Below are 27,547 nucleotides of genomic sequence, written 5' to 3' on the forward strand. Positions count from 1 at the left end.
ATGATAGAGGTCTTTAAGATCATGAGAGGTCTTGAACGAGTAGATGTGACTCGGTTATTTTCACTTTCGAATAATAGAAGGACTAGGGGGCATTCCATGAAGTTAGCAAGTAGCACATTTAAGACTAATCGGAGAAAATTCTTTTTCACTCAACGCACAATAAAGCTCTGGAATTTGTTGCCAGAGGATGTGGTTAGTGCAGTTAGTGTAGCTGGGTTCAAAAAAGGTTTGGATAAGTTCTTGGAGGAGAAGTCCATTACCTGCTATTAAGTTCACTTAGAGAATAGCCACTGCCATTAGCAATGGTTACATGGAATAGACTTAGTTTTTGGGTACTTGCCAGGTTCTTATGGCCTGGATTGGCCACTGTTGGAAACAGGATGCTGGGCTTGATGGACCCTTGGTCTGACCCAGTATGGCATTTTCTTATGTTCTTAAGCTAAGAAATGAATGACAATAGCAAACTGATATATGTACAGCACACCTGTTATGGTATATGATTACAATGAGTGCTCAAGTGGTCTGTGCAAAAGCTCTCTACATTGGTGATATAGGAGTCACTGCTTGTGTGACTACTAGGATTCCTATTATATTCCTAGATGTTAGATTTTTTTGTGAAATACCTATTAAATGATATCCATAAATAGCATGAAACAAGTTCTGAATCACTAAAATTTAAAAATCTTGCTATCAAAAGGGATTTTTCTTCTTATAAAGTGACCATCATATAGCGCCGTAGAATGCTTATGGCTTTTTCTGCTTCTTGCAAAATAAGCCCTGAATAGCGCTAGGGCTTTATAATCAATCATCGGTCACTCTATATATAGGATTCACGGATTCTTTGTGTCAAAGCTATCCAAATGCACTTATCTGAGAAACAGTCCACAATACTATAACTTCTCTTATAATCCGTTGTGAAGCATCATCACACTTTTTATCTTTTGGTTACATTTTGTTTTATTTAATTTATTTTGTGAGTGCTTTGTACTGAGACTATTTACCGTGTGTTAGTGAGGCCCTGAATAAATTCACCCTGGCCTGTAACTGTACCAGGATTGTTATCTTCATCTGAAAAATCTGCACTATCACTAGAGCCATCATTAGTCCTGGAGTTGAAACTAAGGGTGGGCATCATAAGGCCAGCATGAATTTTTCATTTTTTCTTTCCTGTCACATTTTAATAGTAGTATTCACCTTGCTGAGATTTTGTTCAGATCTTATACAATCAGGTCACCAAAGGAAGGTTTCATTGAATTAGAGAATAGCCACTGCTTATTACTGACATTTGGTTAGCATGGATTTATTTAGTTTGGGGATTTGCCAGGTACTTGCATCCTGGATTGGCCACTATTGGAAACGGGATGCTGGGTTTGATGGATACTCAGTTTGAGCCAGTATGACAACTTCTTATGATCTTATGTTTCTGGGTGGATTGTGAGACTTGACATTTGACTGAAGCTTTTACCACACTCCATACAAGGAAATGGTTTCACTCCAGAGTGGATTCTCTGGTGGTTTGTGAGGATATTCTTCCGACTAAAACTTTGATTACACTCAGTACATATGAATGGTTTCACTCCAGTGTGGATTCTCTGATGGGTTGTGAGGTGTGCTTTTTGATTAAAGCTTTGACCGCACTCCGTACATGTAAAGGGTTTTACTCCAGTGTGGATGAGCTGGTGCATTTTGAGTGTGCCTAAGTAACTGTAGCTTTTACCACACTCTGTACATGGAAATGGTTTTATTCCAGTGTGGATTCTTTGGTGGTTTATCAGGGTTGCCTTCCGACTAAAACTTTGACTGCACTCAGTACATGTAAATGGTTTTACTCCAGTGTGAGTTATCTGGTGCATTCTGAGAGAGCCTGTGGTATTGAAGCTTTTACCGCATTCAGTACATGTAAATGGTTTCACACCTGTGTGAATTCTTTGGTGGACTGTGAGAGATGTCATTTGACTGAAGTTTTTACCACACTCACTACATGTAAATGGTTTTACTCCAGTGTGGATTCTCTGGTGAGTTGTGAGGTATGTCTTCCGACTAAAACTTTGATCACACTCTGCACATATATATGGTTTCATTCCAATGTGTATTTTCTGGTGCATTTTGAGAAATTTTATGTGACTAAAGATTTCACCACAATCAGTACATGTAAATGATTTCAGTCCCGTGTGCATGCTTAGGTGTATTTTAAGCTGTGCATTTCGATTAAAACATTTACCACACTCAGTGCATGTGAATGGTTTGACGCCAGTGTGAATTCTCTGGTGGACTATGAGAGTTGACATTCGACTGAAGCTTTTACCACACTCAGTACATGTACATGGTTTCACTCCAGTGTGGATTCTCTGGTGGATTTTGAGGTATGCCCTCTGACTAAAGCTCTTACCACACTCAGTGCATGTACATGGTTTCACTCCAGTGTGGATTCTCTGGTGGAGTTTGAGATATGCCATTCGACTAAAGCTTTTATCACATTCAGTACATATAAATGGTTTCACTCCAGTGTAGCTATTCTTGTGAAGTTTCAGATATGCCTTCCCACTAAATGTTTTACCATACTCAGTACACGTAAAACGTTTCACTCTATTGTAGATTCCCTGGTAGTTTGTGAGTTTTGCCTTCTGACAGAGACTTTTATGATATTCCACATAATTAAGCTGTCCTATGCTTATTTTCTGTTGTGGCTGTAGCTCTTGGTTTTGAGTAAAGTTTTTTCCGCAGTTTGCAGACAGTCTCTCTTTAGGACAAGATCTCTGCTGTGATTTCAAAGTAGCGGAATCTCTAAGGAGTATTCCACATACATCACATACACACCTTTGTACAGTTGTCTGGTTTCTCTGTTCTTCGTCTGTATGTGAGATATCTCTGGCACTTTGCTCACACAGAGCCGAGTCTCCTGTTGAATTTATTTGCTTCTTTTTTGAGACAGATTGAGTTCTGCACTTTTTCACCCAGTCAGAAGAAGAAAAGAAAAACTCCTCTTCATCTCTTTCTGATAACATCTTGTTCCCTTCTGGATTCTCACTGATCTCCCAGTGACATGTCTCTGTCTTATTTCTTAGTTCATCATTTTCTAGATTAAGAAAAGTAAACATTGGCCATTACTATAGGAGAAAGACAGTTTAACTAGTTCAGTTATAGAGTATCATTTTTTTTTCTGGTTGTGTTAGTGCTATTCTCCAAAAGAGAATAGAGTGTGAACGTTTTACAAGCTTTGTGTCCTAACATTGGCCTGTAATTTTGTGTCCTGTCCTCTTGCATGTAAAAGAAAGGGACAGGATGCAGAAATATTTTCTGTCTCTAGCAAGGGTACAGCTAGAAGTGAAATTTTTGGAGGTATCCAAGGTTAACATAGGGGTACTGTGCTAGACCCCCATCTCATTCCCATCCTCTGTGTGTCTTCATGGCAGAGGCTATAAAGTCCTTTCATTTTTGGCAGCACACTATGTGCTGGGAGGGATTCCAGTGCCCTGACACCCTCTTACTGCTGCATCTGTTAGGGCTGACGCAGATGGGACAGGATCTCGCTGCTGCGGGCGGGGGGGGGGGGGGGGGGGGGGGGAGGGAAGGGATTTGAGCCCAATATGTGGCAACACAGGCATCCAAGGTCCCTCCCCTCATAGCTATGCTCAGATGACCATGGGGGACAATTTTCAAGAACCAGAAACAATATACAGTGTGTAAAATGTGCTCAGAATGGGCGTTAGTAAGCCTAACATTCAATCATAGGGCAAGAAATACTTTTTAATTTTTCTTTTTGTTTTGCAAATAAGAATTTTGATTAAGATAATTTTATCTTGTTTGAAATCTTGATTTTCTAACATCCCATCTTCTGATATCCCGACACGTGTCCATGTTGTTTCAAATATAAAGATTCTCCACTGGGGGAAGTTCGGTTCTCGCCAACGATCAATAGAGAAAACTTGGGAGTCAGGTTCTCTCCATTCAGCCTTTATTTAGAGCTCAAGGAAATTCTTACTCTGCTGAGCATTTCAGCGGCAAATGTTCGTTTATCCAAAATGCTAAGCAAAGTCAGAATTTCCTTGAGCATTAAATAAATGCTGCATGGAGAGAAGTTGATTCCCAGGAAGACCACAATGTAGCCATCATGAGTATGGCAAAAGAATAAGGATCTGATTATAAAAGATCTATTTAAAACAACAATACGTGCTTATCATGCAACTTTTGACAGGGAAATAAACCGTGAGGTCAGTATTCAAAAGCATTTAGTCAGGTAACAAAGTTACCCGTCTACATGGATATTTAAGCTTTTACCACTCTCAGTACATGTAAATGTTTCACACCCGTGTGAATTCTTTGGTGGACTAAATGGGAAAACTTTGGATATTCAACCCCTTATGCGGCTAGATTTTAGAAGATGAACAGCTATGCCAAAACCACAGTGCACTTTTTTTTTTTTTTTTTTTTTTAACACAGGATTGCCACTTACCCAGATATCTTTTGAACATAACCGGGTGTCACCTTATCAGTCCACACAAGGCTGGATAACTTAAAAAAAACAACATATCCGGCTAGATTGAAACATATCCGCTAAGGATTTTTAAGTTATGTATGTAGGAGGATATCTTTAGGTTGGCAGATTCAGTGGGATATATGGTTCCAAGTTATCTAGCTAACTTGTCCACTAACCGGCCTACTGAATGTGGGCCTCTGCCCTTTTCTAGATGTCTTCAGGGATCATTAAACAGGCCTCAGGAACGTTTTAGAATCTTAAAACACTTAACTGAAAATTTAGCTCAGTTGATTCTGCATCAGCATTTGACCCAGAAGTTTTAGCTCAGTTTTTTGTTTTTTTTTTAATTGAGAAGGCCCCATGTCTATATCCCAGTACACAGTCTTCCACTAGCAAGACTGATTTTTTTCAGATCACCTTTCCGATAGTAGATAAATCATTCTATGTCTCATTACTCTTTTAAACCAACTGAAGCCCTCTGCCTGAGCATTAGCTAATTCTCCATTTTGTATTATTTGCCACTTAAAATATCAATCAAAAGATGTTTAGTGAGCACACCAGTACAAGACAGTAAATGGCCTCAGATAAAGAACAAAATGGCCCAACCAGTCTGACCAATAAAGTGGTTAGGGTCGTAACTGCTGCTGCATGCAGGTTGCTGTGATGAAACAGGTGATTCACGCATGCAGATGCAGCCTGAAGAGACAGCCAGAGAGAGCTCTAAAGGGAGGTCCCAAGGGGAGCACTGCCTTAAGGCGGGAAGAAAAAGTGAAAGAGAGAGTTGTCTAGGGGGATTGCAAATCCAGAAGGAACAGAAAGCACAGATCTGCTGGGAAATGTAGTTTGGAGAACTTTTGGCAGAGAACCGATTGAGATGAAGGTAGTAGCCACAGAAGGATTTGGTAATAATTTGGAGTCACAGCCGAGGCTAATTTCAGAGCTACTGCACGGAATCAGTCTCTCTCTCTTAAGGAGAAAGAGCTCTGCCTTTCACGGGACACAGGTGGGACCACATGACAGAGCGCTCACCCAGCCCAGGATGCAGAGATGCCCACAGCCTCCAGGGGCAGCGGTGGGACAGGGGTTCTATGTAGGGCCCAGGGGGCTTACTTGGGGCAGTCGGCCCCTTTAAGCTAGGGTGGCCCAAAGTCCCAGCACGTTATATGGAGGGCATTTATGCCTGCAATATTATTCCCCATGGTATTTAACCACAAGGAAACATTTCCAGGAATCGCAAAGCAGCCAGGTCAATTACCGTGTGTTTGCGACTCCCGCGGGATATTCCCTGGGGGGGGGAAATCCTGTGACTTAGTAAACGAGCCCCTAAGTTTGTACCTGAAGCAATGGGGGATGAAGTGACTTGCTCAAGGTCACTTTCACATCCTCCTCCCTCCCCTGTGATTCTCTCACTCCTTTTCTCTTCCTGCAATCCTCTCACTCCCTCTCCCCCCACCCCATGATTCTCTCTCACTCACCCCTTCCCTTGTGATTCTCTCTCATCCTTCACCCCCAGGTGATCCTCTTGTAAGCCAGGCCTCCAAACATACTGTAATCAGATCATTTTACATACTTTTGATAGTGTTTCTGACCTTTTAAGAGCTGACAGGGTGAAGATGAGCGATATCAGCTTGCTAATTGGCACTGGCTGCAGTTAGAATGATATCAATACGAAGCAAAATAGTGGGTTGTAGGTTTCTGAAAAGGGGAAGCATTAGAGGTGCTGATGTGAGTAGTGGCAATGCTTTAGGGGGTATTTATCCTCTCTTCTTCCACCCTCTAAGTGATCTTCTCATGACCCCTTCACCCCTGGCCAGGAGAAGGAGAGCAGCACTTCATGCTGTGTCTGCCTCCTCCTCAGTTGGCTTCACTCTGGTGTTTGAATGTGCGGTGCTGGCAGGTTCCACACGACTACAGGACCCCGCAAATTTAAACTTCAGAATGAAGCTGCAGGAGGAGGAATCAGACACAGCAGGAACTGCTGCTCTTCTCCTTCCAGTGGGAGGGAGAGAGGGAAGAGCATTGAGCAAGGGCTGCCACTACTGTGGCACAGAGGACTTTCCTGTGGTCCACTGGATGAGAGGCTCTGTCCCATGTGACTGCTGCCTGTAACAGAAACCCTGTGAGTGATTAAAGAGATCTCCAGAGGAGCTTGTGATGGGGTCCCTGCAGTTCCCCAGCTGCTCCTTCCACTCTTCAGCTCAGCAGTTTGACCCCACTCACCTGAGCAGCTGCTTTTCCCAGTATCCTTTGCTGTGATCCTAACACGTCTCTGATGTACGGCTCATCCCCTTGTTCAATGTGGGATATAATATTAGGGATGATGGTCAGAGAGCCTGTTCCTGGGGTAAGAACACTGCATTAGGTCTACCATAATCATACAAGGTGTGATTTCCTCTTATTTAAGACATAAAAACATTTCCAACATAAAGAATTTCACCAACTTCACTTAAAAATATTCAAATCATGTTTAAGAGGAACAGTATCCAGGCCCTGCATGTCTCAGAAAAGTCTTAAAAAGGAGAAATTATTACTTGTGTGATTATTTCCTTTTCTTTAAAGAAGACAGGTTAAGCCACACCAGTGGGTTTTGTACCTCTACCAGCAGATGGAGACAGAGCAAAGCTGACATCACGGTATATAAACCCCTGCACTGACATCAGCCTGACATCACTGACATCAGCCCGCCTGTATTCTCTGCAAAAGCCAACCATCCAAACACACAGTTAATAGGAAAACATTGAGGTCCGACAAGGAGTGTAATATTACTAGTCAAGGGACTGGATTTGACACTTACTCGTAATCCCCAGAATGCAGCCACTCAGGAGGACAATAGCACCACCATCCAGCAGCCAAGGGCAAGGGTGGGAAGGTGGATTAACCTGTCTTCATTAAAGAAAAGGAAATTATCAGGTAAGTAGCAAATTTCTCCTTTCTTAGCATTCAAACAGCTTAATTCACACCAGTGGGATGAACCAAAGCTACTCCCGAGCAGGTGGGAGGCTGCCCACGGTCTGACGAACAAAGCACATGCGAAGGCTGCATCCTCCCGGGCTTGCATATCCAGACGATAATGTCTGGAAAAGTTTGCATAAGACAGACCACGTTGCAGCTCGGCAAACCTCGATGGGAGACAACCATCTAATCTCCACCCATGACACTGCCTGAGCCCTAGTGGAAAAAGCCCTAACTTGACTAGGAAACAGCTACTCAGCATCCACATATGGGGCTGTGATAACCTTCCTAAACCAGCAGCTATCGTAGCCTGTGATGTCGACTCACCCTGTTTACCCCCACCGTGGAGAACAACCAGTCTGTCTTTTTGAGAGGTTTGACATCCAAGGTCTGAAAGAGACTATATTCATCCACATCTCTCTCCCTGTCTAGTGCTGGCAGGGAAATTGATTGATTCAAGAGAAAATCTGAGACCACCATTGGCAAGAAAAAGAGAACAGTATGCAGCTGGACCACCCCTGGAATCACTCGCAGGAATGGTTCCTGGCAAGACAGAGCCCGCAGTTCAGAGGTCTACGCACAGAATACCGTCCTCAAGTAAGTAAACTCAAGGAGAGGCTACGCAGTGGCCAAAAGCTGGGACTCGCCAGAAAATCCAGAACGAGATTAAGACTTCACAGGAGAACCAGCAAGGGAGAATGAAGACACTACACCCCTTTCAAAAATCTGGCTACAACTGGATGGGCCGACAAGGGGTCACCATTCATGTGACCTTGGAAACAGGCAAGAGCCACCACCAAGCCCTTAATCAACCCATCCTACAAAAAAATCCAAACTGAGCAGGATCTTAACAGAATGAGGATGAACCCCCTCGTTCCTCACACCAAGCCTCACACTTGCCAAACCCGAATATAGGCTAAGGATGAGGAGAACGTTTGCACTCGAAGTAAAGTGGAAATTGGAGTAGTGGAATATCCACGCTTCAGCAACTGAGCCCTCTCTAAGGCCATACCACAAGACAAAATCATGTCAGATCTTCAAGAAGAATAGGCCCCTGCTGAGGCGGATTCTTGTGAACCCTGGACCGGAAATCGGAGAGAAGAGTTCCCCAGAAGCCTCTGCAGATCTGCATACTATGGCCTCCTGGGCCAATCTGGTGCCACCAGAAGCTCCAATGCTGTGTGTCTCTCAGTCCTCCGAATCATTCTGCTCAACAATGGCCATGGGGAAAAAGTATATAAAAGCATACATGAGGACATCGATGCCCAAAATCTTCATCTCTCTCCTGCAACTGAAGAAACAAAGAACCCTCACATTATGTGATGTCACCAGCAAATCTAGAAACGGGATACCTCAGCGGCCCATTATGAGCTCTGTCTGCTGAGAAAGTCAGCTCTTACATTGTCTTTTCCTGCAATATGTGAGGCTGTGATCTCCTGAAGATGTACCTCCACCCATTCCATGAGTTGCACTATTTCCTGTGACACTTGCTTTCTCTTGGTTCCTCCCTGGTGACTGATGAAAGCCACTGTTGTCGCACTGTCCAATATCATTCGGACTGTTCAACCCTGCAAGTGGTTGACGAATTGTAAGCATGCCAACTGAACAGCACAGGCTTCCAGCCAATTGATGCTCCAGAGAGACTCCTCTGTACTCCAGCCCCCCTATGCTGTCAATTCCTGATGGTGAGTCCTCCAACCCTGGAGGCTCGCATCCGTCATGAGTACTAGCCAGTCAGGTGTTCATAGGCGACCGCCCTGCGTTAGATGATCCGCTTGCAACCACTGCAGTTGGATGCTGATCTTCACTGGTAACTAAAGTCTTATCGAGTAGTCCTGAGACTGTGGATTCCAATGTGTGTGTTGAAGAGGACATATATGCACCCTTGCCCATGGAACCACCTCTAGGTTGGCTGTCATCTCACATCGTCAAATGTATTGTTACTATCAATAGTCGTACCTGCGCCATCAGTTTCTGAATGCAATCTTCGGCAAGAACACCCTGACTTGCTTCATGTAGAAAATGAACACTGAGATACTCCAGTGTCTGGGATGGCTGCAGATTGCTCTTGGCCAAGTTCACCACCCAACTTAGTACCTATAGCAAGGAGATCACCTTGCATGCAGCCTGAAGCCTCTCTTTCATGGCTCTTGTCCCAAATTAGCCAATAGTATAAGTACGGGTGGACCAGAATGCCATCCTCTCTCAAACCTGCCACCACCATCACCATGACCTCTTCCTTTGGTTTAGCACGGTGGCCAAACCAAAGGACAGCACTCAAAAACTATTGCCCCAAAACAGCGACATGCAGAAAAACATTGATGCTCCAGGTGGATGGGAATATGCAGATACACCTCTGACAAATCCAGAGACAAACTCCCCCGACTGTATTGTCATTATCAGCGAGCATAAAGTTTCCATGAGGGAACGAGTCACTTTCAAAAGCCAGTCGGACTTCCATGAGATCCAGGATGGGGTGAAAGGAACTCTCCTTCTCGGGTACAATGAAATAAATAGAATAATCGACCCATATTTTCTTGTGACATGGGCACTGGCATCACAGCCCGCAGGCTGAGGAGTCTTGACAACATACATTCCCATGCCTGTCTCTTCTGCGGAGAGCTGTAGGGAGACACCATGAAAACATCTCAAGGAACACTGTCAAACTCCAGTGCATAGCCATCTCTTATCACCTCCAGAATCCAGTGGTCTGACATGATCTCGACCCACCTCAGATAAAAAAAAAAAAAAAAAAGAGAGGTGACCTCCCTATCTCCTGCTTCTGGGGGTAGGTCGGCACACCCTCATTGAGGGTGTCAGGGGGCACTGCCACTTGAACCTGCGCCTCGTCTAGGCTACCTGGGATGAAGGACTGAGACCTACCCAAAGGTCAAGCCCTCTGAGAAGCCGCTCCTCTGTAGAGTCTAAAACTGAGTTTTGTGCCAAAGGAGTGCGGCACCTGCTTTTAATCCTCTGGTACCCGAGGAACCTGTAATTCATCCCACTTACTGGCCTTTTTATTTTTCAACTCACTCCCAAAATAGAGTTATCTTTTAAAAGGCAATTTCATAAGAGTAAGCTTTGAAATTGTATCGGCCAACCAATTCATCGGCCATAGCTGATGGGCAACCCTGCTTAGCTTCCGAGATCAGGGGAAATCTGGCTCATTGAGGGTAGGCCACTGCCCTGAAATTCAAACCAGATTCAATCGACTTCCTGAGAGAAAAGCAAGCAAAAGCGAGCCACCAGGGAACAGCAAGAGGACATCTGCAATTCATTGCCACCGCCTCAAAGGCCTGCTTAATTCTCCTGTCCTGCACCTCCTTCAAGCCGCTCCCCTTCCACAGGGATAGTCATCCACTTGGTGACGGCCGATCCCAGTGCATCCACTTTCAAAAAGCACAACTTCTCTCTCTCCACCGGATCCAGGGGGTACAGTGCTCCCGAGATTCGTCTCCTTTTAAAATTGCTTCCAGGGCGCCCCATTCAAGATCAATCAGTTCTTGAATAACATCCATAATGCTTTACGCAAGGAATCTAAAATGGGATTCTTCTTTGGCTCAGCCATGGAATCGGCAGCCGGCACCCTCAGCATCTTCAGTGTCTGGGAATCCGAGCCAGCAACTCATCTCTATGAAAGAATGCAACATTGTGCTATACAGCTCCAACCCCAGAGGAATTGCCCATCCTCTAGGGAGGAAGGATCGCCTTCATCATCTGTGCTATCTGGATCCCTATCAGAGTGACCCGCCAAAGATATAGATGTACTCTGACACTTACCCACGGCACCAGGCGTGCCGGGATCCACAGTTTGAGATCCTGAACTCTTAGGCCTACAACGCGGCATCTGAGCAAAGCCTGAGAGTGGAGCCTAGCCAAAAGGCTGCTCAACTCGCCAAGCTGCCACAACTCCCCAAGCTCCCTCGGAGATGGGAATGAACGTCGGATCAGCGTGCAGAGGCTCGGAGACCAGAATGGGAATGGAAACCCTCATTCATTTTCTTTTTTTTTTTTTTTTAAACTCTTTACCTGAGCTCAGCCCATCCCGACCGAGTATAGAATTGGTCTCTGGCTGTGGCGAGAGAGGGCAAAGGCCTTCGCCGCTGTGCTCAGCTTCCTGCACCTGCTAAGCCTCTCAGCTGTTTCTCTCTCTACAGCTAAGTCCACACCAGAAAACCAGCTACCAGAACAAGGCACACTACTGCGGGAGGGATCCTCAGATATCATCTCAGGAAACTCGACTGAGGGAAGGACCATAAGGTATCACTACAGGAGAGCAGGCCAAATTAATTTCTTCTTCTTTTCTCATTTTATTTATTTTTTAGAGCAATTCCCAGTAGGGAGATGCACTTCCACCATCTGCTGGAGACGGAGAAAACTGGCGGGCTGATGTCAGTGCAGGGGTATATATATATATATACACACCATGATGTCAGCTTTGCTCCGTCTCCATCTGCTGGTAGAGGTGCATAACCCACTAGTCATGGATTAAACTGTATGAACGCTAAGAAACCTTCTTTTCTCATCTTTTTAGTCAGGCTCCCACTATGAATAGTGCAGTGCATTATCACCTCGTATCAATATGCAGGCTGATAAACTGGGAGAGGGAGATGGTGAGTGATGGGGAATGCAGTAATTGGAAAAGATTGGGAAGCCAGCGAGTGGAGAAAATAGCCAGGGCAGGGCTCACGGCAGGGGCTCTGGCTACTGAATATTCATGTTCCAGCCTGGTTGGGGGAAAGAGGCAGAAAGGAAATGCCACTACAGACCACCAAAGCTACCACTGACAAGCTGATGCAATAACCTGTGCATTAAAACTGTGAGCTTGGGGGGGGCGCTGACATCACCAACAGGAATGGTCGCATAGAATGAGAGCTCCCGGCGAAGCTGTGTAAAATCGGCTCGAATCAGCTGCATCCATCCTTTATAAATAGCGCAATCGTCATATATAGCGCTATTTAGGGTATATGATGGCATCCAAGAGGAAAAATCCAGACCTCACCCAATTCTCTTACCTTAAAGCGAGCGAAGAAAATGAGGCGCTTCCAATCCGGAACAGGCCGAGAGTGAGGCCTCCCAGACAGAGCCTGATCACGCAGCGCCAGCGTCACTATCAGAGCTAACTACCCGTTCCGAATTGAGGGAATGATTGGTTGATCTGCGGAAAGACCTAAAGCAGCACAAACAAGATTTGCTTCAATCTTTATCCGAAGTTCACGAGGATCTGGGGGCCTTAGGCCACCGAGTGGATGATTTAGATATCAGGGTAGAACGTCAGGACGAGCTGATGCATAAAATGGCAGAGGACCATCAACAACAACGTGTGGAACAACTTTCGATCGCAGAAAAGGTAGAAGACCTGGAAAACAGGTCGCGCCGCAATAATATTCGCATGCGAGGTGTACCCGAGATGCAGGCATACGCTGACTGTAGGGAGATGGCCTTGAATATATTCCGACTCGTAATAGCAGACGGGGCTGAAGCCGACAAGGAGGGTGTGGCGTATCCGCCAGTATTCCACATTGAAAGAGCGCATAGGACCCAAGGTCCCAGAGCCGCAGAGAAACCCAGAGACATGCTGATATGCTTGCAGTCTTACTAAGAAAAATATATATTATATAATGCGTCACATAAGCACCGGGAATAGCTACGGGAAGGCCATAAAATCTGCATATAAAATGACCTGGCCGCGACAACACTCCGTAAGCGATATGATCTGAGGGCGGCTACAACAATATTACAGGAGCGTAATATCCGTCATTTCCATTTAGCCTTCTGTTCACTGTGGAAGGAGTATCGCACCGCGTAAAGAATATGGGAGAAGCACAGGAGGCATTTCAAAAAGCGAACCTACCATTACCAGAGTCTGTGCCACGCTCAGAGACGGCGTCTTACAAAATGACAAATACCCCTTGATGGCAGAGGGTGGGTAATACCAGGAGACTGGAGCAGCAGAAGGGGGGACTTCTCAAAAACACCAGCAGAAGGATGGCAGCGCGGTGGTCCGCTGAACGAAACAATTTTCAGGCACTATGTGACTGCTATGCACGATGGATGATTACTGTAATGCTACTACAGTGTGACACTATGCGAATCTAACATTATTGGACATAGGGCATAAATATAACAGGAATACAAGCTGAACTTGGACCGAGGAACGCAACATGTTTGAAAGTTTTATGGATGGCAGGGGATGCGGCTAACTTGTTGGAGATCCAGACCCCCACGTTAGGAGCTATCCCAGGACTAGATACAGTTGGTTTAAGAGGGAGGGGGATCACGTTCATGAGCTCAAGGGTACGGTTTTATGATATGGCATCTGATGCTGTGTGGGGGGAGTACGCAAGCAGAGAGGAGGGATGGGGACCATTCGTGGACTATTTGGAGTAAGGGATGGCTTTGAAAGTGTGGTCCCTTAACATAAAGGGTCTGAACTCGCATACTAAGAGGCAATTTTTGCTACGCGACCTTCAGCGTCAGCATGTGGATATCGCTCTGATACAGGAAACCCACGTTCGCAAGCGCCATGAAAAGTTGTTACAATTCAAAGAGTATCCACACTATTATCTAGCCACTAGTACAAAAAATTCACAGTATGCTGGAGTAGGCATTTTTATTGCCCAACAGGTGACTTTCGAGTATAAGTCATACCTTGCGGACCCGCTAGGTCGTTATATATTATTGAAAATACAAATTGACAAGCAGGTTCTCACTATTGTCAACTTATACGCTCCCAATACAGACCAGGGTCCATTCTTGCACTCTATGGTGGACATACTCACTAATTTTGCAGAAGGTCAACTTATATGGGGGGGGGGGGGGTGGAGATCACAATCTGATACGCAACCCTAGGGTACATACGTCTAATTATAGAAGCACAGGGGGTTGATAGGCGACGGTAGAACTATCTACCATTATGCGTAAGTGGGGTATTGTAGATATATGGAGGCAACGATACCCGACCTCTAGATCCTATACGTTTTTCTCAAACCCACACAATACTTATTCGAGGATAGACTTCCTATTTATAGATAAGGGAATACAAAATCAGGTTACTGAGGTGGGCGTCGGTGACATCACATGGTCTGATCACGCCCCGGTCTGGGCAGAAGTTATAGTGGCTACCCCGGATTCTGGCTTAAAATTCTGGCAGTTAAGGGATGATCTATTGAGGGATGCTGCTAACAGTAAAGTGATACTTGACTCCCTGCAGGATTATTTTAAGCTTAATATGGGATTGGTGAAAGCAGCAGGTTCATTATGGGAATGCTCAAAACTAGTGATTCGAGGGCACATTATAGCAATGTCTTCAGCCCTCCGGAAAAAGAGGGAAAAAAGGCACAATGAATTGACACGTACCATTAGCTCACTCACCCAACAACGTTTCCATACTCTTAGCGATGCCACACTGAAAACACCGAGGGCGGCACGCACTGAATTAAATTTGCTGGACTCAGCTCAAATAGCCTACACTTTAGATCGCACTCAACAGAAATATTTTGAGGGACATAATGAAGCAGGTCGGATCCTAGCTAGGCAGCTGAAGCAATGCCTTGCCCAGAACAATTTAGCCAAGACCAAGGATAGCAAGGGAAAGATATTAACCACTACCCGGGATATAAGAGATTGCTTCACGCATTTTTATTCAACTTTATATAGTAAGGACCAGACAATTACATCGGAAGCTATAGACCAATACTTGCGATCGGTAACGCTACCTGATCTTACCATGGCCCAACAACAATTTTTAGATAGCCCCATTAACATGGTGGAAGTGCAAGCAGCCATACACGACCTTAAGACTGGGAAGTCCCCAGGACTCGATGGAGTCACGGGTGGTTATTATAAGAAGTGCAGTGCGCAACTAGTAGGTCCGCTTACTGAATTCTTTAATAGCCTCAGGAATGGTGACCCATGACCTAGTTACTCCAATGTAGCAGGCATCACCATCTTAGCGAAACCGGGGCGTGATCCCACCCAGCGTGGGTCCTATCGTCCGATATCACTGCTTAATATAGACTTGAAGACCTTAGCAAAAATGCTGGCAGCTCGCCTGAATACAATCCTGCCCCAGTTGATCCACAGAGACCAAGTTGGTTTTATCCCACAAAGAATGGCGGCGGACGACGTGCGCAAAGTTGCAGATATTTTGTGGTGGGCTAAGTCCGAACGAGTCCCACCGGTCCTTCGAGCTGCTGACGCTGAGAAAGCTTTTGATTTAGCGCACTGGGATTTTTTTTTTTATTTGCAACACTGGCAAAAATGCACTTTGGGCCTCAATTTTTAGGCTGGGTAAAGAGTTTATACCATGAGCCCGTGGCACGGATCACGTTAATGGTGAGTATAGAGACCTATTTCTTGTACAACGGGGCACTAGACAGGATTGCCCACTGTCCCCACTTTTGTTCACCCTCTTTTTAGAACCCTTTACTACTAGAGTTCGGGAGTCAGACCAGATTGAGGAAATCAAAATGGGGAGCCTGCATCTCAAACTCTCACTTTTTGTAGATGATATTCTGACGACCCCCCCTTACTGACCTTGTTTAGAAGAATGCTGTATCTGGGTTTAAAATTAATATGGATAAAACTGAGCTAAATGAACATTTCAGCGGCTCAGCCTACCATTCAGGAGCTGAAGAGTCGCTATCCTTTTAAAACTGCCACCAATTCACTTAAATATTTGGGGGTACACATTGCGCTACTGCGCAACATAGAACTCGATTTCCAAATCTGGGAGAGGGAATATTATTCTTGGTCAGGCCGGGTTGCTATAGTAAAAATGAATGTGCTGCCAAGATTCTTATATCGCTTTAATACTCTACCAATATATATCAGTCCCGCCATACTATGCTTGTGGCAAAAAAGATTTTGCTTGATTTTATATGGCGCAGGAGACTCCCCCGGGTTTCTAGGCGATTGCTTTAGCAGCCTCGGGACAGAGGGGGTCTCTGTGTCCCTACCCTGGAATGGTACTACGCAGCAGCATAGCTGACTGCAATTACTGATATGCATAGACGAGGTTATGTGAAGCAATGGGTGACAGCTATACTAACTGCACAAACCAGAGAATGTGATTAGTGCAGATAATGTAGCTGGGTTTAAAAAAGGATTGGATAAGTTCTTGGAGGAGAAGTCCATTACCTGCTATTAATTAAGTTGACTTAGAAAATAGCCACTGCTATTACTAGCAACAGTAACATGGAATAGACTTAGTTTTTGGATATTTGCCAGGTACTTGTAGCCTGGATTGGCCACTGTTGGAAACAGGATGCTGGGCTTGATGGACCCTTGGTCTGACCCAGTATAGGAAAATGAGTTTCTTACCTGATAATTTTCATTCCTGTAGTACCAAGGATCAGTCCAGACTGCTGGGTTATGCCTCCCCTCCAGCAGATGGAGTCAGAGAAAAGCTGAAAAGCACCCCCTAGATATACTGGTGTGCCACCTGCGATCCCTCAGTATATGAATAACAAAGCAGAAGAAACACTCCCGCCAATAAACCAACCACTGACCAGATCAAGTGGTAACTTGCTGAAACTGCTTAAGGACAGACAACCAACCCTGTCCCACAAAAAGTAAAACTAGACTAAAACCGCAACACAACTTACCGTAAAACCTGTAACAGATTTGTAAGTAGATTCTGCAGATTGCTGAAAACCAGAAAGAACCACGAGCGGACTCTCCTGAAAACTGACGTGGGCGGGCGTCTGGACTGATCCTTGGTACTACAGGAACGAAAATTATCAGGTAAGAAACTAATTTTCCTTTCCCTGTACGTACCAGGATCAGTCCAGACTGCTGGGATGTACCCGAGCCGATCTAAATGGGGTGGGACCCCGAGAGGCCCGCTCGAATAACACTGCTCCCAAAGGACTCTGTTGGTGGACCACCCACATCCAAGCGATAATGTTTAACAAACGTGTGTAAGGACTTCCAAGTGGCCGCTCTACAAATCTTCTGGCAAGACACCAACTTGTGCTCAGCCCACGACGCCACCTGCGAACGAAGAGAGTGAGCCTTAAGCCCTTCTGGAACAGCCTTACCTTGGCCAATATAAGTGGCCGCAATAGCGTTCTTCAGCCAGCGGGCGATGGTTGCTTTCGAGGCCTGTAACCCTTTCTTAGGCCCATACCATAAGACAAATAAGTGATCCGAGCGCCGAAAATCATTAATAACCTCCAAGTACCGCAAGAGTATCTTCCGAACATCCAGACGCCGCAACTCCTTACCTCGAGTCGAACGAAACTCCTCCTCAGTAAAGGAAGGCAACTCCACCGTCTGATTCACATGAAAGGACGATACCATCTTAGGCAAAAAAGGAAGGTACAGTGCGCAGGGAAATACCAGCTTCCGTTATTCGCAAAAACGGTTCCCTGCAGGACAGAGCTTGAAGTTCCGAAATACGACGCGCGGACGAAATCGCTACCAAAAACACCGTCTTGAGTGTTAAATCCTTCAAAGTAGCGGACCGAATAGGTTCGAAAGGGGCCGCACCCAAACCCTTGAGAACCAAATTCAAACTCCAGGATGGACACGGAGCCCTCACAGGGGGACGCAGATTCTTAACCCCCCGTAAAAACCGAGCCACATCCGGATGGCACGCCAGAGAACAACCGTCAACCTTACCTTGCAGACAACCAAGGGCCGCCACGTGAACTCGCAGAGAGTTATAAGCCAATCCTTTCCTCAGATCTTCCTGAAGAAAGGAAAGAATGTGACCTAAAGAAGCACTGCGAGGAGAAAGCCGTAGCTCCTTGCACCAAACGTCAAACACCTTCCAAACCCTAGCGTAAGTCCGGGTAGTCGAAGACCTACGTGCCCTAAGGAGGGTAGATATCACGGCCTCTGGATAGCCCTTCTTTTGGAGCTGTCTCCGCTCATAAGCCAAGCCGCCAGACAGAATCGATCCGCCCTTTCGAAAAATACCGGTCCCTGTCGAAGCAGATTCGGTAGATGTCCGAGACGCAGAGGCCCGTCTATTGCCAGATTGACGAGATCCGTGAACCACGGGCGCCTTGGCCACTCTGGCGCCACTAGAATCATCCGACCGTGGTGATGCTCTATGCGCCTCAACATTCTTCCGACCAGGGGCCAAGGAGGAAACACATACAGCAAAATGCGAGGAGGCCACGGAAGAGCCAGCGCATCCACATCTTCCGAACCGTGCTCCCTTCGACGACTGAAGAAACGTTCCGCCTTGGCGTTGAGTCGGGTGGCCATCAGGTCCACGCATGGTACTCCCCATCGCCGAATGATGAGACGCATTGCTTCCGTCGACAACTCCCACTCCCCTGGATCCAGAAGTTGTCGACTGAGAAAATCCGCCTGCACATTGGACGTGCCGGCTATATGGGTGGCCGCGAGACGTGATAAGTGGCGTTCCACCCAAGCCATCAACAACTCCGCTTCGGACACCACCTGGCGACTTCTGGTGCCGCCTTGTCTGTTTATATAAGCCACCGTTGTGGTGTTGTCCGATAGAATCCGCACCGCACAATGCTCCACCAACAAGAGTAGCTGACGTAAGGCCAGCCGCATGGCCCTGGTCTCCAGCCGATTGATGGACCACCTGGCCTGATGCGAGGATCACAGGCCCTGAACCGCTCGGGACTGACATACAGCTCCCCAACCGGACAGGCTGGCATCCGTCGTCACGACTATCCACGGAGGGGGCTCCAAATCCACTCCCTGTAAAAGATGGTCCTGGTCCAACCATCAATGGAGACTTGACCGAGCAGGCTCCAGCAATGGAAGCGACATCCCGTAGTCCTCGGACAAGGGATCCCAATGAGACAGAAGAGCCCTCTGCAAGGGTCACATATGTGCAAAGGCCCAAGGCATCATGTCTATAGTAGAAGCCATATGTCCATTGACTTGTAAATAATCCCATGGCGTGGGTAGGGGCAATTCCATCAAGTTGCGCACATGAGCCATGAGGTTGAGCATCCTCTGATGCGGCAGGAACACCTTGCCCACCGAGGTATCGAAGCGAGCTCCCAGGAACTCCAATTGCTGAGTCGGCTCCAGGTGACTCTTTGCAAAGTTGACTATCCAACCGAGGTTCTGAAGTTGATCCACCACTACCCGCCTGCAAGAATCCTTCGACTTCGCTCTGATGAGCCAATCGTCCAGGTAGGGATGGACCAATATCCCGTGGCGGTGTAGGAATGCTGCGACCACCACCAGAACCTTGGTGAACACCCTGGGGGCCGTTGCCAACCCGAAGGGGAGGGCGCAGAACTGATAATGATCCCCCAGCACCAAGAACCTCAGGAACCTCTGGTGACGTGCCTGTATTCCGATATGGAGATACGCCTCTGTCAGGTCCAAAGAAGCCAAATATTCTCCCTTGTGGACGGCCGCAATAACAGACCTGAGCGTTTCCATGCGAAACTTCGGCACGTGCAATGCTTTGTTGACCTGCTTCAAATCCAAGATCGGCCTGAAGGCGCCTTCTTTCTTTGGAACCACAAAGTAAATGGAATATCGACCTGTCCGACGTTCCGCCGGTGGAACCGGAATCACAGCTCCCAGGGCTCGAAGCCGATCCAGCATCTGAGCGATAACTACCTGCTTCTCCGGAGGCCCACAAGGAGACACCAGAAACATATCTCGGAGCGGACAAGCAAAATCCAACGCCGTAGCCATGATCTATAACGTCTAACACCCACCGGTCCGAAGTAATCCGGACCCACTCCTCCCGAAAAAGGGACAACCGACCCCTGATGCGCGGGAGGGAGGAATGGGCCCGCGCGCCTTCATTGGGAAACCTTGTTGGGGGTAAAACTTTGAGAGGAGCCCGACCTCTGAGGCCACCTGCCACGAAAGGAAGGAGTCCAGGCCTGAGACCGTGAAGCCTGTTGCTTCTGGGGGAAGGACCCCCCCCCCCGTCCCATACGGTACCTACGTTGGCCCCGAAACCATCCCCTGGAACCGCCGAAAGACCGCGGCTGGCGGTACTTGTCCTCCGGCAACTTATAAACCTTGTTTTCCCCCAGGTCCTTGATGAGCTGATCCAACTCATCCCCAAACAACGACTTCCCCCTGAACGGGAAGGAACCCAGATGGGACTTGGAGGAAGCATCCGCTGCCCAACGGCACAACCATAGCAATCTTCTGGCAGAGACAGCAGCCAACATAGTGCGAGCGGAAGTCCGTAAAAGGTCATACAAGGCGACTGCCATGTAGGCCACCGCTGCCTCCACGCAGTTAGCCTGTTCTGCCTCCGCTGGCGGAAGCTCCTCGGCCGTGAGTAGCTGTTGAACCCAGCGGATGGTGGCCCTCTGCACCATGCTGCTACAGACCGCCGCACAGAGCCCTAATGCCGCAGCCTCAAAGATGCGCTTTAAAATGACCTCCAACTTCCTATCCTGGGGATCTTTAAGCGCTATACCTCCAGTCACAGGAATGGTAGTATGCTTTATCACGGCCGTGAGAGCAGAATCAACCTTGGGAATTTTAAGCAGGTCCAGGGACTCCGGCGGTAGGGGATATAACTTATCCATAGCCCTACTAACACGCAGCGAAGCTTCTGGTACTTCCCATTCCTTGGAGACCAGCTGAAGTAGCTTAGGATGGAAGGGAAAGATCCGCGGAGGATCCTTAAGCCCTGCCAACGCAACATCCCCTAGGGAAGTATCAGATTCCTGACTGGGTGCTGTCAACTCCAGTTCCTGCAGAACATGGGAAATAAGATAAGAAAGCTCGTCCTTACCGAACATAAGCAGAACCTGAGGATCATCCACCTCTACGGCCCCCTGACCTTCCAAGTCAGCTCCTCCGCTGGTATCAGGAAACTCCGGGGAGAAATCCGGATCCGAGGGCGCGGGCACCCCTGCACCCCCTCGCGGGCGGGGACACTCTTTACCCCCTAGCTCTTGGCCCAGAGCCAACCTGGGCACCTTCACGGGAGGAGGGCTGGGGACCTCCGAATTCGCCTGCGCCTCCAAGTAAGCTTTGTGCATAAGAAGTACAAATTGAGGGGAGAAGGGCTCCGCTCGCTGCAGCGCGGCTCCCGCGGGCCGGGTGGGGGGGGTGGGACACCCCCCACCGACGACGCCTGCGGGCTCAAATTCGGAGGCGAAGGAGGAGGGGAACCCCCCCTCCTCCGACATAGTTGCATCTGACGGCAGTGACTTCAAAATGGCCGCCGCCTCCTTCCCTCCGGGGGGCGGGGCTGAAGAGCGCGCGGCAAACCCCCGTTTCTGCCGCGAAGACGAAGAAGAAGAGCTGCGGGCAGCGCTCGGCCCCCGAGAGGGTCCCTCGCCCCCAGGAAGACATCGGGAGCAGAGACCCTCTCGGGAGAGTCGCGCCCCCGCCCCTCCACAGGCCGTGCAGGCCGAAGAGTGCCTCATGATGATCGGGCCGCAGGCCGCGCGAAAATTCACGCCAAAACGCTGCTGGGGAAATCGCCGCACTGAGTGGACCAGCCACCCCCTCCGGAGTCCCGGGACTTCAGTAAGGCAGGCCGGGGCTGGAAACAGGGACTCGCTGCCTGCCACCAACAGGCCTTACGCTATCCTGAAGCACTGCACTGTACTCCTCACTACCAACTCTTTCTTTCTTTCTTTCTTTCTTTCTTAATTTTTTTTTTTTTTTTAAACTAGCAGCAGTGCAAAAGTAAGCCCCCTTCAGAGGAGAACCTCTGGAACAACAACAAATGCGGGGGAGGGGCACCGGCCCACCGGTAAACTCTCCCCCCTATCCACAGGGACTGATTAACACTGGGAACGTATCGGAGGGCTATGCCCTGCCAGCCTGCCTGCAATCCTGCTTTCTCGCCGCTTATAACACGGATGACCGAAGCAAATTACAACCCCGATGACTATAAAATATTAATCTTCCTACTGTAAATTACTATTAGTTTTGTTTTTTTTTTAAAAGAAGGAACCAGGCCGCACTTTTCCTGGGTGTTTGCTCTGCCGAGAAGCCCGCTTTATTCCTTTGTTTAAACCGGACTCAGCTGTTTGGTGACGTCGGAGAAGGAGGAGCCGGGTAGAGTATAAAATCCTCTCTACCCCGGCAGACGTTGCCGCACTTTTCCTGGGTGTTTGCTCTGCCGAGAAGCCCGCTTTATTCCTTTGTTTAAACCGGACTCAGCTGTTTGGTGACGTCGGAGAAGGAGGAGCCGGGTAGAGTATAAAATCCTCTCTACCCCGGCAGACGTTGCCGCACTTTTCCTGGGTGTTTGCTCTGCCGAGAAGCCCGCTTTATTCCTTTGTTTAAACCGGACTCAGCTGTTTGGTGATGTCGGAGAAGGAGGAGCCGGGTAGAGTATAAAATCCTCTCTACCCCGGCGCGACGCCGCCGGCGCGACGGTGAAGCCGCGCGCGGTGAAGGGGCGCGCACGGCTTTGTCCGGATCGGACGCATCGGGCGGCAGTGGACTTGATTTGTAAAAGAAAAGTTGCGGTCTTAGCAAACGACGACAAGATAAGTAAAGTTATTTTTCTCATCGTTTAATTTGAGAACAGTGAAGGTGACTTGTTTGTGGACTTAGAGACATTATTACCTGTTAATTGCCATGCCTCATTGCAAGAGGAAGGCAAAATTAAGAGATTCGTCCATGACCTCCACCCCGGTGAAGTTATACCAGCCTACTATCCCTGACTGTTTTCAAACTCCCACAGTAGGAACACCGGTTGGGGCCGCTAGCAGTATAGCTCAGGAGCAGGAGCTTTCTGCTCTGGCCAATGAAACATCCTTAACCCCCGGTGCCCCGCAGAGACCGGCTCCTCCATCTATAGATCTCGAGCAAGCTTCAATAACATCAGAAGCACTACCTGATCCCCATAGAGATGTTGAAAATGCAACAACAATCTCTGTGGACAGTGAAAACCAAAAGTCCGGGGAGATCAGGGAAGGCCCTGATATAGGAAGAGGAACTGAGTCTCTGTTACAACTTGGAGATATGGTATCAGGAAGTAAATCGCAAGAAATTAAAGAGATTATTCCTAAGAAGCTTACTCTAGAGGAATTGGGACTGATGATAATGAAAATGCAGAAATCTATAAATAATTTAACATCGAATGTGCAGGAAGTGTTGAAGAAGAATGTTTGTATGCAAGGAAGCATAGAAAGTTTAGAGAAGAATATGACTGGGGTAGATGTGAAAATGGCTGAAATAAAAGAAACACAGGTGAACTTAATAAAATCAATTCAAGAACATGAAGGGAAGTTAGAAATGATTGAAAATCAGAATAGGAAATTAAATTTAAGAATACTAAACTTTCCTTTAGTTCACTTGGTAACTCCAGTGGACATATTTTACAGTTACTTAAAGAATATCTTAAAGTATTCTGAAAATTCATTTCCTAAATTATCAAAAGCTTGTTATTTACAACAACAAAATAAAGGAAAAACTGATTTAAAATCTTCAGAAAGTTTTAACCTGACAGAATTTTTGGAAAAATCATTTGAATCAACCATTGAGACTAGAGCAACTCTTCTAGTACAGTTTGTATCCTACTCTGAAAGAGATGAAGTGTTAAAACTTCATTTTAGACAGCAAAAACTAAATTTCTATGGAGCCCCAGTGAGAATATTCCCAGACATTATACGTATAACACAGATTAGGCGCAAAAATTTTATAGCACTTCGAAAAGAAGTACAAGATAGAGGAGCACCATTCTCTTTACGTTATCCATGTAAGTGCTATATAAAATATCAAGGAAATTCATATGTCTTTAATTTCCCTGATCAACTACGAGTATTTCTTGATACACACTCCTAAAGGTTGTATTTTGGGGGAAAATAAAGAAATGTAATGAGGGAGTACAATGAGAAATCTTATGTTAAAAAAAATTTTCTTTGTAATGCTCCATTAGTTTATACTTATTTCTTGTCAATGTTTGCTAATATTACTTAAATATTATCCTAGATTTGATACTATTTAGAGAGACTCTTTTGTAATTGAAGTTGACTTCATGATTTTTATGCTGTATCTCAGTATCAGAATTACTGTATGTAAAAATCAAGAGAAATGCAATAAAAAATAAATTTAAAAAAAAAAAAAAAAAAAAAAAAAAGAAGGAACCAATTGATCTAGTCAGGGTACAACAAGAATAATAGAATCAAACCTGAATAACCAATCTGTTTCTTTTTTTTTTTTTTTAAACAAAAGATCAGGACCGCAGGTAATGCCTCTCAATCTGCTGGAGTCAGAGAAACTACTGAGTGATCGCAGGTGGCACACCAGTAGATCTAGGGGGTGCTTTCAGTTTTCTCTCTGACTCCATCTGCTGGAGGGGAGGCATAACCCAGCAGTCTGGACTGATCCTGGTACGTTCAGGGAAGGCATGTTCTTATGTGGGATGCCACTAGCAGCAATGGTGTGGCAACCCCGAGATACTTGGATAATATGAGGTAAATTATCTATGGCATTGGAAACTACTATGAAATTATGGAATAAGTGGAAAGAGCGACTGGTGGGCACCAAGGTCTATTTCCACTCGACCCGTCTGTATTACAATACTCAATTTGCAGCGGGGCAAGAAAATCACTCTTTCAGCACTTGGCAAGGAAAAGGCATCTATAATGCAGAACACCTGTTACGGGGAGGGTCCATAATGCCTTGGGCGGAAATTCAACAAATGTATCAGTTACCTAGAGGGGATTTCCTTGCCGGGTATCAGGTCATCCATTTCTTACACACACCGCTAATCTTATCTTCTTTAAGGCAGGGTAAAATATGAATAGAGCATTATTGTGATGATATTGATACAAAGAGGGGAATGATTTCTAAAATATATATACTGCTGCTTGGAACAGAGACTCAACCCCATCCACATTACAAAATGGGAAACAGACTTGTGGCGGGCACTGACCTTGGACGAATGGACACAGGTTTAATACATCTGCTCCTAAATGCTCAGTGTTGGCAATGCAGCAGGAGAACTGTTATAAACTGATAACTCGTTGGTATATCACTCCACATACATTGCATCAAAGATATTCCCATATGAGTGGGCTATGTTGGAGGGGATGTGGACAGATTGGCACCTTTCTACATAGGTGGTGGTCCTGTGATAGAGTGCAACTGTGGAAAGAGGTAACTCTCTGGATCAAAAAAACCTTTTAGATGAATCCGGCATCCTGGAGGCCGTGTATATGTTGATTCATTATCCACAACCGGACATGGAAAAAACCACAAGAGTCGTTTTGTCAGCAAGTATTTATTGAAACCAGGTTAGCCATAGCAAATCATTGGAAGCGACCCGAATTACCTTCTCTTCGTATGATACAACAGAGAGTATATCTTTATTGTAAAATGGCAGCAATTACAGCGGAAATACATGATTCCTTAAATTTTCAAGTGATTTGGTCGCCTTTTACACAATGGGAGAAAAAACAGGTGGGCCAGTAGTAGTTTGATATCAGATCAAGAGGATATCAGATCAAGAGGACATTTTGACCTATCAAGGGTCATATCTTGAATTTCTTCCTTTTTTTATAGTAATCTTACAGCACTGTATTAGAAGTAGATTATGCGAGCTCACGGACAGGGGCGGGAGGGACATATAGAGTTACAGGATTGGTCTAAAGCACTGGTATGTATCTGATTGCACTGTTTGTTAACTTAGAAAATAAAAAATTATAAATTGAAAAAAAAAAAAAAACTGTGAGCTGAAATCCAGCACATGATTTCTTAATGCAAAGATTACAACATTTTTAACTCCCAATGTAGTAAGCTAATGCACTGAGGGGTTAAAATGTGTGTTTAATGACTTAAGAGATGCTCATTAGGAGTATTAGTTAATACTACACACCACAGAAAGATCTAAGACCACAAAACAAAGGACTGCTTATGGTACCCTCCACTCGGTCCACACAGCTAACAGAAATAAGAGACAGAATGTTTCCCATAGCGGGCCCCATGTTATGGAACTCACTTCCAGAGTCAATATGCCTGATGACTGATAGAAAGGACTTCAAGCGTGAACTGAAAACATGGTTCTTTAGAAAAACATACGATTTAAAGTAAAACACAAAACACTGTGAACAAAGAGAGCATTAAGTAATGAATGATGTGAAGTACATTGGCAGTAGGACTAGAACCTTTAATCTCTGTTAGGTCAACCAAGAAAACGCATGAATATGTAACAGATAATTTAGTAGCTTGTGCAATATCCTAGAATATTTATGATTATGAGCTAGAATATGTACACAATGCAGAATCAAACTAGAAGGTGAATGCTGAACATACAGTATATGACCATAAATATATGTATGAGGATTTTGTAAACTGTTGTGATCATCTCTTGGACCAACAGTATATAAATTAAAATGCCTAACTAAAGTGTATATATATATATATATATATATATATATATATATATATATATATATATAAATATATAAATAAATTTTAACTTGGGAGGGGAGGGGTGATGGAGCCCCACATTCCAGCACTACACATGTTGTGGTACAGGCAAAAAAAAAAAAAAAAAGTTTTCTTCTCAGGCCAGCCAGATAGCTAGATAAGTTCATTCTTAGCTAGATAAGTCCTGGCTTATTCGGGGTAAGTGGCATTGGTTAACCACAGCCAGATAGCCCTTAAGTCTGTACTTATCCAACTAACTGGCCAGCCTCAGGCAAAAAAGTTTTATCATCAGATTCCAATGCTGGAAACTTTACCCCCCCCTCTAGTTATGCCTAAAGTTTCCAATTTAAAAAAAAAGTGTGTTCAGCCAGCACACCTCCCTGCATTGCGAGGGAATTCTTAATGCCCTCATTAGCATGGAATTTCCATGCGAGTGCGCAGACTGCATATTTTTGAACACTCATTTTCTGAGTATGAAACCACTTGCTGCAACCGCAGTAAAGTTTCTGCTCAAAAAACGAGTAGGTTTACCTACTTCAAGACTAGGTAAAACTGTGCATTCAAGTGGACACGCCTTTCTGCATCAAACTGTCACTTTCTCACTTTTTTTAAACTAAATCATAGCAGGAAATCTTCACACTCAGAACTGTCTTTTATCATGATGTCCCAGGGTTGCTAATAAAACTGTAAAATTATTCCTTACCTAGTGAGATCAGGGTCTCATAATTCTCCTTCATCACATCCTTGTAAAGCTCCTTCTGCCATTCTTCTAAATCCTTCCACTCCTCCTGGGAGAAA

The 27,547-nt window shown here is 45.9% G+C and overlaps 2 protein-coding genes across 3 annotated transcripts in view; both read right to left on the reverse strand.

Annotated features, from left to right (window-relative positions):
• Window positions 1-27,547, reverse strand: part of LOC115083857 (zinc finger protein 271-like) — a 634,158-nt gene that overhangs the window by 396,495 nt on the left and 210,116 nt on the right. The window lies entirely within an intron of this gene.
• LOC115083885 (gastrula zinc finger protein XlCGF26.1-like) lies at window positions 956-27,514 on the reverse strand. The gene is made up of 3 exons (XM_029587944.1): window positions 27,453-27,514; window positions 6,698-6,816; window positions 956-3,076 (listed from the first exon to the last, which is right to left on the reverse strand). The coding sequence occupies exon 3, from the start codon at window positions 3,003-3,005 to the stop codon at window positions 1,416-1,418; it is 1,590 nt and encodes a 529-aa protein (XP_029443804.1). The 5' UTR covers window positions 3,006-3,076; window positions 6,698-6,816; window positions 27,453-27,514; the 3' UTR covers window positions 956-1,415.

This window comes from Rhinatrema bivittatum, chromosome 2 (genome assembly GCF_901001135.1).
Source record: "Rhinatrema bivittatum chromosome 2, aRhiBiv1.1, whole genome shotgun sequence".
NCBI lineage: Eukaryota > Metazoa > Chordata > Amphibia > Gymnophiona > Rhinatrematidae > Rhinatrema > Rhinatrema bivittatum.